The 17276-nt window shown below is 45.8% G+C and overlaps 1 protein-coding gene across 1 annotated transcript in view; it reads right to left on the reverse strand.

Moving 5' to 3' along the window:
- Positions 1-7054: 7054 nt before the first annotated feature.
- LOC149431630 (uncharacterized) overlaps positions 7055-17276 on the reverse strand; it is a 46519-nt gene continuing 36297 nt past the window's right edge. The window contains exon 2 of the mRNA XM_089665454.1: positions 7055-12364. Within this exon, the coding sequence (XP_089521580.1) occupies positions 12177-12364 (188 nt within the window). The 3' untranslated portion in view covers positions 7055-12176. The remainder of the gene's footprint in view (positions 12365-17276) is intronic.

Raw genomic sequence — 17276 nt, forward strand, 5'->3', positions numbered from 1 at the left:
CCACATTTGGTCACTAGAGGGCACTGAGTATCACAGGAAACTCTGATGAAAAATACTGCATCTGGTCACTAGTTGGCGCTAAGCATGATATGAACATTTCTACAGAGAATAACACCATTTGGTCAGTAGATGGCGCTAAATACCATAGGAAATTCCTACAAAGAATACCACATTTGGTCACTAGAGGGCACTGACTATCACAGGAAACTCTGATGAAAAATTCTGCATTTGGTCACTAGAGGGCACTGAGAATCATAGTTAACTCTGATGAAAAATGCTGCATCTGGTCACTAGAGGGCACTGAGTATCACAGGAAACTCTGATGAAAAATACTGCATTTGGTCACTAGAGGGCACTAAGTCTCACAGGAAAGTCTGATGAAAAATACTGCATCTGGTCACTAGAGGGCACTGAGTATCACAGGAAACTCTGATGAGAAATACTGCATCTGTCCACTAGAGGGCACTGACTATCACCGGAAACTCTGATGAAAAATACTGCATCTGGTCACTAGAGGGCACTGAGTATCACAGGAAACTCTGATGAAAAATACTGCATTTGGTCACTAGAGGGCACTAAGTCTCACAGGAAAGTCTGATGAAAAATACTGCATCTGGTCACTAGAGGGCACTGAGTATCACAGGAAACTCTGATGAAAAATACTGCATTTGGTCACTAGAGGGCACTGAGTATCATAGAAAACTCTGATGAAAAATACAGCATTTGGTCACTAGAGGGCACTGACTATCACAGGAAACTCTGATGAAAAATACTGCATCTGTCCACTAGAGGGCACTGAGTATCACAGGAAACTCTGATGAAGAATACTGCATCTGGTCACTATAGGGCACTGAGTATCACAGGAAACTCTGATGAGAAATACTGCATCTGGTTACCAGAGGGCACTGAGTATCACTGGAAACTCTGATGAAAAATACTGCATCTGGTCACTAGATGGCACTGAGTATCACAGGAAACTCTGATGAAAAATACTGCATTTGGTCACTAGAGGGCGCTGAGTATCATAGGAAACTCTGATGAAAAATACTGCATCTGGTCACTAGAGGGCACTGAGTATCACAGGAAACTCTGATGAGAAATACTGCATCTGTCCACTAGAGGGCACTGACTCTCACAGGAAACGCTGATGAAAAATACTGTATCTGGTCACTAGAGGGCACTGAGTATCACAGGAAACTCTGATGAAAAATACGGCATCTGGTCACTAGAGGGCACTGAGTATCACAGGAAACTCTGATGAAAAATACAGCATTTGGGCACTAGAGGGCACTATGTCTCACAGGAAAGTCTGATGAAAAATACTGCATCTGGTCACTAGAGCGCACTGAGTATCACAGGAAACTCTGATGAGAAATACTGCATCTGTCCACTAGAGGGCACTGACTCTCACAGGAAATGCTGATGAAAAATACTGCATCTGGTCACTAGAGGGCACTATCACAGGAAACTCTGATGAAGAATACTGCATCTGGTCACTAGAGGGCACTGAGTATCACAGGAAACTCTGATGAAAAATACAGCATTTGGTCACTAGAGGGCACTGAGTATCATAGAAAACTCTGATGAAAAATACAGCATTTGGTCACTAGAGGGCACTGAGTATCACAGGAAACTCTGATGAAAAATACTGCGTTTGGTCACTAGAGGGCACTGAGTATCACAGGAAACTCTGATGAAAAATACTGCATCTGGTCACTAGAGGGCACTGAGTATCACAGGAAACTCTGATGAAAAATACTGCGTTTGGTCACTAGAGGGCACTGAGTATCACAGGAACCTCTGATGAGAAATACTGCATCTGTCCACTAGAGGGCAGTGACTCTCGCAGGAAACGCTGATGAAAAATACTGCATCTGGTCACTAGAGGGCACTGAGTATCATAGGAAACTCTGATGAAAAATACTGCATCTGGTCACTAGAGGGCACTGAGTATCACAGGAAACTCTGATGAGAAATACTGCATCTGTCCACTAGAGGGCACTGACTCTCACAGGAAACGCTGATGAAAAATACTGCATCTGGTCACTAGAGGGCACTGACTATCACAGGAAACGCTGATGAAAAATACTGCATCTGGTCACTAGAGGGCACTGAGTATAATAGAAAACTCTGATGAAAAATACAGCATTTGGTCACTAGAGGGCACTGAGTATCACAGGAAACTCTGATGAAAAATACAGCATTTGGTCACTAGAGGGCACTGAGTATCACAGGAAACTCTGATGAAAAATACTGCATTTGGTCACTAGAGGGCACTGAGTATCATAGTTAACTCTGATGAAAAATACTGCGTTTGGTCACTAGAGGGCACTGAGTATCATAGTTAACTCTGATGAAAAATACTGCGTTTGGTCACTAGAGGGCACTGAGTATTACAGGAAACTCTGATGAGAAATACTGCATCTGTCCACTAGAGGGCACTGACTCTCACAGGAAACGCTGATGAACAATACTGCATCTGGTCACTAGAGGGCACTGACTATCACAGGAAACTCTGATGAAAAATACTGCATCTGGTCACTAGAGGGCACTGGGTATCACAGGAAACTCTGATGAAAAATACAGCATTTGGTCACTAGAGGGCACTGAGTATCACAGGAAACTCTGATGAAAAATACTGCATTTGGTCACTAGAGGGCACTGAGTATCACAGGAAACTCTGATGAAAAATACTGCATCTGTCCACTAGAGGGCACTGACTCTCACAGGAAACGCTGATGAGAAATACTGCATCTGGTCACTAGAGGGCACTGAGTATCACAGGAAACTCTGATGAAAAATACTGCATCTGGTTACTAGAGGGCACTGAGTATCATAGGAAACTCTGATGAAAAATACTGCATCTGGTCACTAGAGGGCACTGAGTATCACAGGAAACTCTGATGAAAAATACTGCATCTGGTCACTAGAGGGCACTGAGTATCACAGGAAACTCTGATGAAAAATACTGCATCTGGTCACTAGAGGGCACTGAGTATCACAGGAAACTCTGATGAAAAATACTGCGTTTGGTCACTAGAGGGCACTGAGTATCACAGGAACCTCTGATGAAAAATACTGCATTTGGTCACTAGAGGGCACTGAGTATCACAGGAAACTCTGATGAGAAATACTGCATCTGTCCACTAGAGGGCAGTGACTCTCGCAGGAAACGCTGATGAAAAATACTGCATTTGGTCACTAGAGGGCACTGATTATCACAGGAACCTCTGATGAAAAATACTGCATTTGGTCACTAGTTGGCGCTAAGCATGATATGAACATTTCTACAGAGAATAACACCATTTGGTCAGTAGATGGCGCTAAATACCATAGGAAATTCCTACAAAGAATACCACATTTGGTCACTAGAGGGCACTGAGTATCACAGGAAACTCTGATGAAGAATACTGCATCTGGTTACTAGAGGGCACTGAGTATCATAGGAAACTCTGATGAAAAATACTGCATCTGGTTACTAGAGGGCACTGAGTATCATAGGAAACTCTGATGAAAAATACTGCATCTGGTCACTAGAGGGCACTGAGTATCACAGGAAACTCTGATGAAAAATACTGCATTTGGTCACTAGAGGGCACTGAGTATCACAGGAAACTCTGATGAAAAATTCTGCATTTGGTCACTAGAGGGCACTGAGTATTACAGGAAACTCTGATGAGAAATACTGCATCTGTCCACTAGAGGGCACTGACTCTCACAGGAAACGCTGATGAAAAATACTGCATCTGGTCACTAGAGGGCACTGACTATCACAGGAAACTCTGATGAAAAATACTGCATCTGGTCACTAGAGGGCACTGAGTATCATAGAAAACTCTGATGAAAAATACAGCATTTGGTCACTAGAGGGCACTGAGTATCACAGGAAACTCTGATGAAAAATACTGCATTTGGTCACTAGAGGGCACTGGGTATCACAAGAAACTCATGAGAAATACTGCATCTGTCCACTAGAGGGCACTGACTCTCACAGGAAACGCTGATGAAAAATACTGCATCTGGTCACTAGAGGGCACTGAGTATCACAGGAAACTCTGATGAAAAATACTGCATCTGGTTACTAGAGGGCACTGAGTATCATAGGAAACTCTGATGAAAAATACTGCATCTGGTCACTAGAGGGCACTGAGTATCACAGGAAACTCTGATGAAAAATACTGCATCTGGTCACTAGAGGGCACTGAGTATCACAGGAAACTCTGATGAAAAATACTGCATTTGGTCACTAGAGGGCACTGAGTATCACAGGAACCTCTGATGAAAAATACTGCATTTGGTCACTAGAGGGCACTGAGTATCACAGGAAACTCTGATGAGAAATACTGCATCTGTCCACTAGAGGGCAGTGACTCTCGCAGGAAACGCTGATGAAAAATACTGCATCTGGTCACTAGAGGGCACTGATTATCACAGGAACCTCTGATGAAAAATACTGCATTTGGTCACTAGTTGGCGCTAAGCATGATATGAACATTTCTACAGAGAATAACACCATTTGGTCAGTAGATGGCGCTAAATACCATAGGAAATTCCTACAAAGAATACCACATTTGGTCACTAGAGGGCACTGAGTATCACAGAAAACTCTGATGAAAAATACTGCATTTGGTCACTAGAGGGCACTGAGTATCACAGGAAACTCTGATGAAGAATACTGCATCTGGTTACTAGAGGGCACTGAGTATCACAGGAAACTCTGATGAAAAATACTGCATCTGGTTACTAGAGGGCACTGAGTATCACAGGAAACTCTGATGAAAAATACTGCGTTTGGTCACTAGAGGGCACTGAGTATCACAGGAATCTCTGATGAAAAATACTGCGTTTGGTCACTAGAGGGCACTGAGTATCACAGGAAACTCTGATGAAGAATACTGCATCTGGTTACTAGAGGGCACTGAGTATCACAGGAAACTCTGATGAAAAATACTGCATCTGGTTACTAGAGGGCACTGAGTATCACAGGAAACTCTGATGAAAAATACTGCGTTTGGTCACTAGAGGGCACTGAGTATCATAGGAAACTCTGATGAAAAATACTGCATCTAGTCACTAGAGGGCACTGACTATCACAGGAAACGCTGATGAAAAATACTGCATTTGGTCACTAGAGGGCACTGAGTATCACAGGAAACTCTGATGAAAAATACTGCATTTGGTCACTAGAGGGCACTGAGTATCACAGGAAACTCTGATGAGAAATACTGCATCTGTCCACTAGAGGGCAGTGACTCTCGCAGGAAACGCTGATGAAAAATACTGCATCTGGTCACTAGAGGGCACTGAGTATCACGGAAAACTCATGAGAAATACTGCATCTGTCCACTAGAGGGCACTGACTCTCACAGGAAACGCTGATGAAAAATACTGCATCTGGTCACTAGAGGGCACTGAGTATCACAGGAAACTCTGATGAAAAATACTGCATCTGGTTACTAGAGGGCACTGAGTATCACAGGAAACTCTGATGAAAAATACTGCATCTGGTCACTAGAGGGCACTGAGTATCACAGGAAACTCTGATGAAAAATACTGCGTTTGGTCACTAGAGGGCACTGAGTATCACAGGAACCTCTGATGAAAAATACTGCATTTGGTCACTAGAGGGCACTGAGTATCACAGGAAACTCTGATGAGAAATACTGCATCTGTCCACTAGAGGGCAGTGACTCTCGCAGGAAACGCTGATGAAAAATACTGCATCTGGTCACTAGAGGGCACTATCACAGGAAACTCTGATGAAAAATACTGCATCTGGTCACTAGAGGGCACTGAGTATCATAGGAAAGTCTGATGAAAAATACAGCATTTGGGCACTAGAGGGCACTAAGTCTCACAGGAAAGTCTGATGAAAAATACTGCATCTGGTCACTAGAGGGCACTGAGTATCACAGGAAACGCTGATGAAAAATACTGCATCTGGTCACTAGAGGGCACTGACTATCACAGGAAGCTCTGATGAAAAATACAGCATTTGGTCACTAGAGGGCACTGACTATCACAGGAAACGCTGATGAAGAATACTGCATCTGGTTACTAGAGGGCACTGAGTATCACAGGAAACTCTGATGAAGAATACTGCATCTGGTTACTAGAGGGCACTGAGTATCACAGGAAACTCTGATGAAAAATACTGCATCTGGTCACTAGAGGGCACTGAGTATCACAGGAAACTCTGATGAAAAATACTGCGTTTGGTCACTAGAGGGCACTGAGTATCACAGGAAACTCTGATGAAAAATACTGCATCTGTCCACTAGAGGGCAGTGACTCTCGCAGGAAACGCTGATGAAAAATACTGCATCTGGTCACTAGAGGGCACTGAGTATCACAGGAAACTCTGATGAAGAATACTGCATTTAGTCACTAGATGGTGCTAAGCATGATATGAACATTTCAACAGAGAATAACACCATTTGGTCAGTAGATGGCGCTAAGTATCATAGGAAATTCCTGCAAGGAATTGATTGTGCTAAGTATCTATGACGCTTAGCAGCATCTAGTGGACGAATGTGCTATTCTTTGATTTTTCCCATAAATTTGAGAATACCACCTCTGGTCCCTAGGTGGCGCTATGTATGAGATGAACATTCCTACAGAGAATAACACCATTTGGTCACTAGATGGCGCTAAGGCACCTAAAATGATACTTCACGCCACCTAGTGCCCAGATGCGGTATCCTCCATTTTAGATCAATAAGAATCATTCGTCCAGCGGAGAACAAATCCTGATAACATTCGTTTTTTTTTTTTTTGCCCCCTTCACACAGAACGAACGCGCACACACTTTCACCGGGCGAATTGCTCGGCTAAATCTTCTCTTGTTCCCGCCATCTATTCCTCGTATTTTCCTCTCCCACCAGTAAACGCTTTTTAAAAGCCGCCCTTAAAAAAAGAACAGCGCCACCCGGTGCACAAAATAATAAGAAAACTGTAATTATTCACCACAAAGAAATTCATCGTAGTTTCGCGTTTCGTTGTTGCGGGATTTCACGCGTCGGGAAAAATGTAAATCAAGAATCAATCGATCGGCTTTCTCTTGATTATCCCATTTATAAATTCATTTTTATGTATCAATCAAATCATCAACTATGACTACCAATGTCCAGACCGTTCGATACAGACAGACCCTCTACCTCAGCAATGCAGATGAAGGTCCCAGAATGCTTTGCTCTCGGGGGGGGGGGATGCTGAGTTTTGTAGTTCCACAATAAACATGGGGTCTGCCCAGTAGTGTACAAAATTCAATAGAAAGGGTTAAAACGTGAATAAAACGTCCTCCTGGCGGCATTTCCCACTTCCATCTGTCATTGTGCGTCAGGTCGATGGGGCAGGTGACGGGGGAGGGGGTGTCAGGGGGTCCAGGCACAGGAAATCGCGGGGCGCAAACACAAACTAAAACACTGGAAAAGCTGCGACAGCGGCGGGATCGGCACAGATAGAAAAATGTAGAAAAATCTCCCGACTGTCGTCCTGCTGGAGGAGGAAAGACACGAAACTGCCAGCCAAAACATTTCCGGAATATTCCAAAAGCTCCTGAAATTTCCGGCTGAAGACCGGAGCCACCGAGGCGACTGTCTTGTACAGAACCAGGCCCCGGGCCGCACATTGGACTGTCAAGGGCCACAACGTGTCTTCCTTGTGTCAGATAAAAGGCAGATCTGGGGGAGCACAGAGAGTATCCCCAACACTGTATATGGGGGGAGGGGGAGCACAGAGGTTATCCCCAACACTGTATATGGGGGGAGCACAGAGGGTATCCCCAACACTGTATATGGAGGGAGGGGGAGCACAGAGGTTATCCCCAACACTGTATATGGAGGGAGCACAGAGGGTATCCCCAACACTGTATATGGAGGGAGGGGGAGCACAGAGGTTATCCCCAACACTGTATATGGAGGGAGGGGGAGCACAGAGGTTATCCCCAACACTGTATATGGAGGGAGGGGGAGCACAGAGGATATCCCCAACACTGTATATGGAGGGAGGGGGAGCACAGAGGTTATCCCCAACACTGTATATGGAGGGAGGGGGAGCACAGAGGTTATCCCCAACACTGTATATGGAGGGAGGGGGAGCACAGAGGTTATCCCCAACACTGTACATGGGGGAAGGGGGAGGACAGAGGGTATCCCCAACACTGTATATGGGAGGAGGGGGAGCACAGAGGGCATACCCAACACTGTACATGGGGGAGCACAGAGGGTATCCCCAACACTGTATATGGGAGGAGGGGAGCACAGAGGATATCCCCAACACTGTACATGGGGGGAGCACAGAGGGTATCCCCAACACTGTATACGGGAGGAGGGGGAGCACAGAGGGTATCCCCAACACTGTACATGGGGGAAAGGGGAGCACAGAGGGTATGCCCAACACTGTATATGGGGGGAGGGGGAGCACAGAGGGTATCCCCAACACTGTACATGGGAGGAGGGGGAACACAGAGGGTATCCCCAACCTTGTACATGGGGGGAGGAGGAGCACAGAGGGTATCCCCAACACTGTACATGGGGGAAGGGGGAGCACAGAGGGTACCCCCAACACTGTATATGGGGGGAACACAGAGGGTATCCCCAACTTTGTACATGGGAGGAGGGGGAGCACAGAGGGTATCCCCAACACTGTACATGGGGGGAGGGGGAGTACAGAGGGTATCCCCTACACTGTACATGGGGGGGAGAAGGAGCATAGAGGATATCCTTAACAGTGTACATGGGGGAGCACAGGGATATCCCTTGCACTGTTCATGGAAGGGCTCAGGGGCTATCCCTAACACTATACATGGGGGGAGGGTGAGCACAGGGATATCCCTAACACTCTTCATGGGAGGGCTCAGGGGCTATCCCTAACACTGTTCATGGGAGGGCTCAGGGGATTTCCCTTGCACTGTTTATGGGAGGGCTCAGGGGATATCCCTTGCACTGTTCATGGGAGGGCTCAGAGGATATCCTTTGCACTGTCCAGGGGAGGGCTCAGGGGATTTCCCTTGCACTGTACAGGGGAGGGCTCAGGGGATTTCCCTTGCAGTGTACAGAGGAGAGCTCAGGGCATTTCCCTAGCACTGTTCATGGGAGGGCTCAGGGGATATCCATTGCACTGTACAGGGGAGGGCTCAGGAGATTTCCCTTGCACTGTTCATGGGAGGGCTCAGGGGATTTCCCTTGCACTGTTCAGAGGAGGGCTCAGGGGATATCCCTTGCACTGTACAGGGGAGGGCTCAGGGGATATCCCTTGCACTGTACAGGGGAGGCCTCAGGGGATATCCCTTGCACTGTACAGGGGAGGGCTCAGGGGATTTCCCTTGCAGTGTTCATGGGAGGGCTCACGGAATATCCCTTGCACTGTTCATGGGAGGGCTCAGGGGATATCCCTTGCACTGTACAGGGGAGGGCTCAGGGGATTTCCCTTCCACTGTTCATGGGAGGGCTCAGGGGATACCCCTTGCACTGTACAGGGGAGGGCTCAGGGGATTTCCCTTGCAGTGTACAGGGGAGGGCTCAGGGGGTTTACCTTGCAGTGTTCATGGGAGGGCTCAGGGGATATCCCTTACACTGTACATGGGAGGGCTCAGGGGATTTCCCTTGCACTGTACATGGGAGGGCTCAGGGGATTTCCCTTGCACTGTTCAGGGGAGGGCTCAGGGGATTTCCCTTGCAGTGTACAGGGGAGGGCTCAGGGGATTTCCCTTGCACTGTACGGGGGAGGGCTCAGGGGATTTCCCTTGCACTGTTCATGGGAGGGCTCAGGGGATATCCCTTGCACTGTACAGGGGAGGGCTCAGGGGATATCCCTTGCACTGTTCATGGGAGGGCTCAAGGGTTTTCCCTTGCACTGTACAGGGGAGGGCTCAGGGGATTTCCCTTGCAATGTACATGGGAGGGCTCAGGGGATTTCCCTTGCACTGTTCAGGGGAGGGCTCAGGGGATTTCCCTTGCAGTGTACAGGGGAGGGCTCAGGGGATTTCCCTTGCAGTGTACAGGGGAGGGCTCAGGGGGTTTACCTTGCAGTGTTCATGGGAGGGCTCAGGGGATATCCCTTACACTGTACATGGGAGGGCTCAGGGGATTTCCCTTGCACTGTACATGGGAGGGCTCAGGGGATTTCCCTTGCACTGTTCAGGGGAGGGCTCAGGGGATTTCCCTTGCAGTGTACAGGGGAGGGCTCAGGGGATTTCCCTTGCACTGTACGGGGGAGGGCTCAGGGGATTTCCCTTGCACTGTTCATGGGAGGGCTCAGGGGATTTCCCTTGCAGTGTACAGGGGAGGGCTCAGGGGGTTTACCTTGCAGTGTTCATGGGAGGGCTCAGGGGATATCCCTTACACTGTACATGGGAGGGCTCAGGGGATTTCCCTTGCACTGTACATGGGAGGGCTCAGGGGATTTCCCTTGCACTGTTCAGGGGAGGGCTCAGGGGATTTCCCTTGCAGTGTACAGGGGAGGGCTCAGGGGATTTCCCTTGCACTGTACGGGGGAGGGCTCAGGGGATTTCCCTTGCACTGTTCATGGGAGGGCTCAGGGGATTTCCCTTGCAGTGTACAGGGGAGGGCTCAGGGGGTTTACCTTGCAGTGTTCATGGGAGGGCTCAGGGGATATCCCTTACACTGTACATGGGAGGGCTCAGGGGATTTCCCTTGCACTGTACATGGGAGGGCTCAGGGGATTTCCCTTGCACTGTTCAGGGGAGGGCTCAGGGGATTTCCCTTGCAGTGTACAGGGGAGGGCTCAGGGGATTTCCCTTGCACTGTACGGGGGAGGGCTCAGGGGATTTCCCTTGCACTGTTCATGGGAGGGCTCAGGGGATTTCCCTTGCAGTGTACAGGGGAGGGCTCAGGGGGTTTACCTTGCAGTGTTCATGGGAGGGCTCAGGGGATATCCCTTACACTGTACATGGGAGGGCTCAGGGGATTTCCCTTGCACTGTACATGGGAGGGCTCAGGGGATTTCCCTTGCACTGTTCAGGGGAGGGCTCAGGGGATTTCCCTTGCAGTGTACAGGGGAGGGCTCAGGGGATTTCCCTTGCACTGTACGGGGGAGGGCTCAGGGGATTTCCCTTGCACTGTTCATGGGAGGGCTCAGGGGATTTCCCTTGCAGTGTACAGGGGAGGGCTCAGGGGGTTTACCTTGCAGTGTTCATGGGAGGGCTCAGGGGATATCCCTTACACTGTACATGGGAGGGCTCAGGGGATTTCCCTTGCACTGTACATGGGAGGGCTCAGGGGATTTCCCTTGCACTGTTCAGGGGAGGGCTCAGGGGATTTCCCTTGCAGTGTACAGGGGAGGGCTCAGGGGATTTCCCTTGCACTGTACGGGGGAGGGCTCAGGGGATTTCCCTTGCACTGTTCATGGGAGGGCTCAGGGGATATCCCTTGCACTGTACAGGGGAGGGCTCAGGGGATATCCCTTGCACTGTTCATGGGAGGGCTCAAGGGTTTTCCCTTGCACTGTACAGGGGAGGGCTCAGGGGATTTCCCTTGCAATGTACATGGGAGGGCTCAGGGGATATCCCTTGCACTGTACAGGGGAGGGCTCAGGGGATTTCCCTTGAACTGTACTGGGGAGGGCTCAGGGGATCTCCCTTGCACTGTACAGGGATGGGCTCAGGGGATATCCCTTGCAGTGTACATGGGAGGGCTCAGGGGATTTCCCTTGCACTGTACAGGGGAGGGCTCAGGGGATTTCCCTTGCACTGTACAGGGGAGGGCTCAGGGGATATCCCTTGCACTGTTTATGGGAGGGCTCAGGGGATTTCCCTTGCACTGTACAGGGGAGGGCTCGGGGGATATCCCTTGCACTGTACATGGGAGGGCTCAGAGGATTTCCCTTGAACTGTTCATGGGGGGGCTCAGGGGATTTCCCTTGAACTGTTCATGGGAGGGCTCAGGGGATTTCCCTTGCAGTGTACTGGGAAGGGCTCAGGGGATTTCCCTTGCACTGTACTGGGAAGGGCTCAGGGGATTTCCCTTGCACTGTACAGGGGAGGGCTCAGGGGATATCCCTTGCACTGTACATGGGAGGGCTCAGGGGATTTCCCTTGAACTGTTCATGGAGGGGCTCAGGGAATTTCCCTTGCAGTGTTCATGGTGTAGTCCTGTAACTGAGCCAAAGATCCACAGCACACAAATTTCTCTTTCATCCATGACAGGGGCGGGGTCTCAGGTCTGTGGGGGCCGGGCTCCGATCTCCGCCATACAGATAAGGAAGTCTCCTGATGGCGATGGATCCTGGTGGGAGGAGCACAGGCTCAGCTCCAGGTTCTCAGAGGTCTCGTTCCCACTGCGGCTGATGCAGTTGATGTCACTCTTGCTGCGGTTGGTGTCGGGGGTGGAGCCAAATATCCAATCTGCGCAGAGAAGAATACAATCAGATACAAAGTCATATAAAAGGAAACAGGAAATGTATCAATAGAAATCCGCCAACAACCTCGCCTCTCAGGCCCCTCTCTCCCGCCTTGCCCCCCCCCCCCCGCCTTGTCGCACACCTCCTCCCTCAGTCGACTTCCTCCATCAATGTTAAAGTAGTCCTCTGATGACCGAACTCCAGATGGATCAAATTCAGGAACCCCAAATCTCTGATCTCAGATAACCTGAACTCCTCCCAGCTTACAACACCTCTGTTCCCGACCCCAGTCATGTGACAGACACCCCACGCATGCGCAACTACCTTCTAGAAAGCAAGCGACTGGCCACACACTTGCAGTCCACACGCCATGCCAACCATTGGCAACCAGGGCAAGGGGGCAGAGAATGAGGGCAGGGAGGTCCACCCATTCTACACCATGCATCAGCAGCAGGAAGGGGGGGGGAAGTCTTGCGTCGTTGCCCTGGGCGCTGGATGAACCTGTCCCGGTGCTGCCAACAGGAATACCTAACTAAGCCCCATGTGTTACAGCGGCATGTTGTTCTAGAACATTGAAAAGGTGGAGCGACCCTTTAAACTCCTCTGTCTGTATATAGAAGGCAGCCATGTCAGTGATAGGTGCAGGGGAGGGGAGCTTCCTCTATGACATGAGATCCATCCTGGAGATGAGGACGGGATGATTTAAATTTATATTTATTATTTTTATTTAATTACTATTTACATTATTATTTATTAATATAGTGTATGTTATTTATATTATATTATTATTTTATAATATTACTTATATATAAGATTATTTTAACATTGTTATTATTATTTATATATTATATGATGATTATTATTATTAATAATAATAAAAATATAATAATAATTATTATTATTAATATTTCTAACAATGTTATTTATTCTTTATATTATTTGGTTTTAAATTATTATTGATATTATTATTATTTTTGATATTATTATTATTAATAATAATAGTAACAATAATGATATTTATATTAATGTTATTTATACTGTTTTATATTATTTACATTATTATTTATATATTATTATTAGTATTAATAATAATACTAATAATAATAATAATGGTATTTATTATTTATATTATTTTATATTATTATTTATATATTATATTTTTATTATTTATATTAATGTTATTTATTAGTTATATTATTTTATAATATTCATACATTATTATTGCTATTATTATTATATTAATGGTATTTATTATTTATATTATTTTATATATATATATATATATATATATATATATATATATATATAATTTATATTAATGTTATTTATTATTCATATTATTTTATATTATTTATATTAATGTTATTTATATTGTTTTATATTATTTACATTATTATTTATATATTATTATTATTATTATTAATAATAATAATAATAATAATAATAATAATAATAATAATAGTAATAATAATGGTATTTATTATTTATATTATTTTATATTATTATTTATATATTATATTATTATTTATATTAATGTTATTTATTAGTAATATTTTTTTATATTATTCATATATTATTATTGCTATTATTATTATGATTATTATTATTTATATTAATGTTAGTTATTATTCATATTATTTTATATTATTTATATTAATGTTATTTATATTGTTTTATATTATTTACATGATTATTTATATATTATTATTATTAATAATAATAATAATAATAGTAATAATAATAATGGTATTTATTATATATATTATTTTATATTATTATTTATATATTATATTTTTATTATTTATATTAATGTTATTTATTAGTTATATTATTTTATAATATTCATACATTATTATTGCTATTATTATTATATTAATGGTATTTATTATTTATATTATTTTATATATATATATATATATATATATATATATTATTATTTATATTAATGTTATTTATTATTCATATTATTTTATATTATTTATATTAGTTATTTATATTGTTTTATATTATTTACATTATTATTTATATATTATTATTATTATTATTAATAATAATAATAGTAATAATAATGGTATTTATTATTTATATTATTTTATATTATTATTTATATATTATATTATTATTATTTATATTAATGTTATTTATTAGTTATATTTTTTTATATTATTCATATATTATTATTGCTATTATTATTATGATTATTATTATTTATATTAATGTTAGTTATTATTCATATTATTTTATATTATTTATATTAATGTTATTTATATTGTTTTATATTATTTACATGATTATTTATATATTATTATTATTATTATTATTAATAATAATAATAATAATAGTAATAATAATAATGGTATTTATTATATATATTATTTTATATTATTATTATTTATATTAATGTTAGTTATTAATTATATTACATTATTATTTATATTTATAAATGAATCTCCTTTGTATATGGGAAGCGGCTGATCCCGGAACGTATATGGGAAGCGGCTGACCCCGGAATGTATATGGGAAGCGGCTGATCCCGGAACGTATATGGGAAGCGGCTGACCCCGGAACGTATATGGGAAGCGGCTGACCCCGGAATGTATATGGGAAGCGGCTGACCACGGAACGTATATGGGAAGCGGCTGATCCCGGAACGTATATGGGAAGCGGCTGATCCCGGAACGTATATGGGAAGCGGCTGATCACGGAACGTATATGGGAAGCGGCTGATCCCGGAACGTATATGGGAAGCGGCTGATCACGGAACGTGTATGGGAAGCGGCTGACCCCGGAATGTATATGGGAAGCGGCTGACCCCGGAACGTATATGGGAAGCGGCTGATCCCGGAACGTATATGGGAAGCGGCTGATCCCGGAACGTATATGGGAAGCGGCTGATCACGGAACGTGTATGGGAAGCGGCTGATCCCGGAACGTATATGGGGAGCGGCTGACCCCGGAACGTATATGGGAAGCGGCTGATCCCGGAACGTATATGGTAAGCGGCTGATCCCGGAACGTGTATGGGAAGCGGCTGATCCCGGAACGTGTATGGGAAGCAGCTGATCCCGGAACGTATATGGGAAGCGGCTGATCCCGGAACGTATATGGTAAGCGGCTGATCCCGGAACGTATATGGGAAGCGGCTGATCTCGGAACGTATATGGGAAGCGGCTGATCCCAGAACGTATTTGGGAAGCGGCTGATCCCGGAACGTGTATGGGAAGCGGCTGATCCCGGAACGTGTATGGGAAGCGGCTGATCCCGGAACGTATATGGGAAGCGGCTGATCCCGGAACGTATATGGGAAGCGGCTGATCCCAGAACGTATATGGGAAGCGGCTGATCCCGGAACGTATATGGGAAGCGGCTGATCCCGGAACGTATATGGGAAGCGGCTGATCCCGGAACGTGTATGGGAAGCGGCTGATCCCGGAACGTATATGGGAAGCGGCTGATCCCGGAACGTATATGGGAAGCGGCTGATCCCGGAACGTATATGGGAAGCGGCTGATCCCGGGACGTGTATGGGAAGCGGCTGACCCCGGAACGTATATGGGAAGCGGCTGATCCCAGAACGTATATGGGAAGCGGCTGATCCCGGAACGTATATGGGAAGCGGCTGATCCCGGAACGTGTATGGGAAGCGGCTGATCCCGGAACGTGTATGGGAAGCGGCTGATCCCGGAACGTATATGGGAAGCGGCTGATCCCGGAACGTGTATGGGAAGCGGCTGATTCCGGAACGTATATGGGAAGCGGCTGATCCCGGAACGTATATGGGAAGCGGCTGATCCCGGAACGTATATGGGAAGCGGCTGATCCCGGGACGTATATGGGAAGCGGCTGATCCCGGAACGTATATGGGAAGCGGCTGATCCCGGAACGTATATGGGAAGCGGCTGATCCCGGAACGTATATGGGAAGCGGCTGATCCCGGAACGTATATGGGAAGCGGCTGATCCCGGAACGTATATGGGAAGCGGCTGATCCCGGGACGTATATGGGAAGCGGCTGATCCCGGAACGTATATGGGAAGCGGCTGATCCCGGAACGTATATGGGAAGCGGCTGATCCCGGAACGTATATGGGAAGCGGCTGATCCCGGAACGTATATGGGAAGCGGCTGATCCCGGAACGTATATGGGAAGCGGCTGATCCCGGAACGTATATGGGAAGCGGCTGATCCCGGAACGTATATGGGAAGCGGCTGATCCCGGAACGTATATGGGAAGCGGCTGATCCCGGAACGTATATGGGAAGCGGCTGATCCCGGAACGTGGGAGTGACTTCTGGATACAACGTTGGAATATTCTTTCAATGGATTCCCAGGAAAAGTTCCAAATCTAAGTTCGGAGATCTCTGATGAATACGATGGCGTCACCCGGTGAAGGATTTGATATTCAGGATGGGGGGGGGATATCGGGTGATCTGTAGCCTAGGCACCAATGGGCTGTGCTCAGGAAAGGGTTAATCCTGCGGTGTCATTCCCCTTTAATGGATACGTTGGCCGTTGTCGCGGCGTCCCTTCCGATGGCGCCCGCTGACGGCTCATTATCCATTCAGATTTGGTGTGAAGGACAGACGAGGATCTATTATGGGAAGCAGACAGGCCGGGAGATTCTGCGGCTGATAATCCACAAAATGAAAACCGCCGAAGTCACGTAAATAAACGCATTGTCCGCCAATCTCATCTGCACCGCCGCGATATATTAACCGACGCCGTTATCAGGAGCCGGAGGACTCTGCGCTTCATATTCATGGCCAGGCTGGGGAGCTCCTTCTGAAAATACCGACCGCCTGGCTGCCGCTGACCAGGAACAAGCATGCGGCAAGTGAAGGAACAGTAAAGTCAATAAGATCTGCGTGCTTGTCCAGCATTGAAACCTCAGGATCAGCATGGCAGGGGGGCAGCTCTG

The sequence above is a fragment of the Staurois parvus genome, unplaced genomic scaffold (assembly GCF_062004578.1).
Source record: "Staurois parvus isolate SC_StPar_1 unplaced genomic scaffold, SC_StPar_1.0 ptg002196l, whole genome shotgun sequence".
Lineage (NCBI taxonomy): Eukaryota > Metazoa > Chordata > Amphibia > Anura > Ranidae > Staurois > Staurois parvus.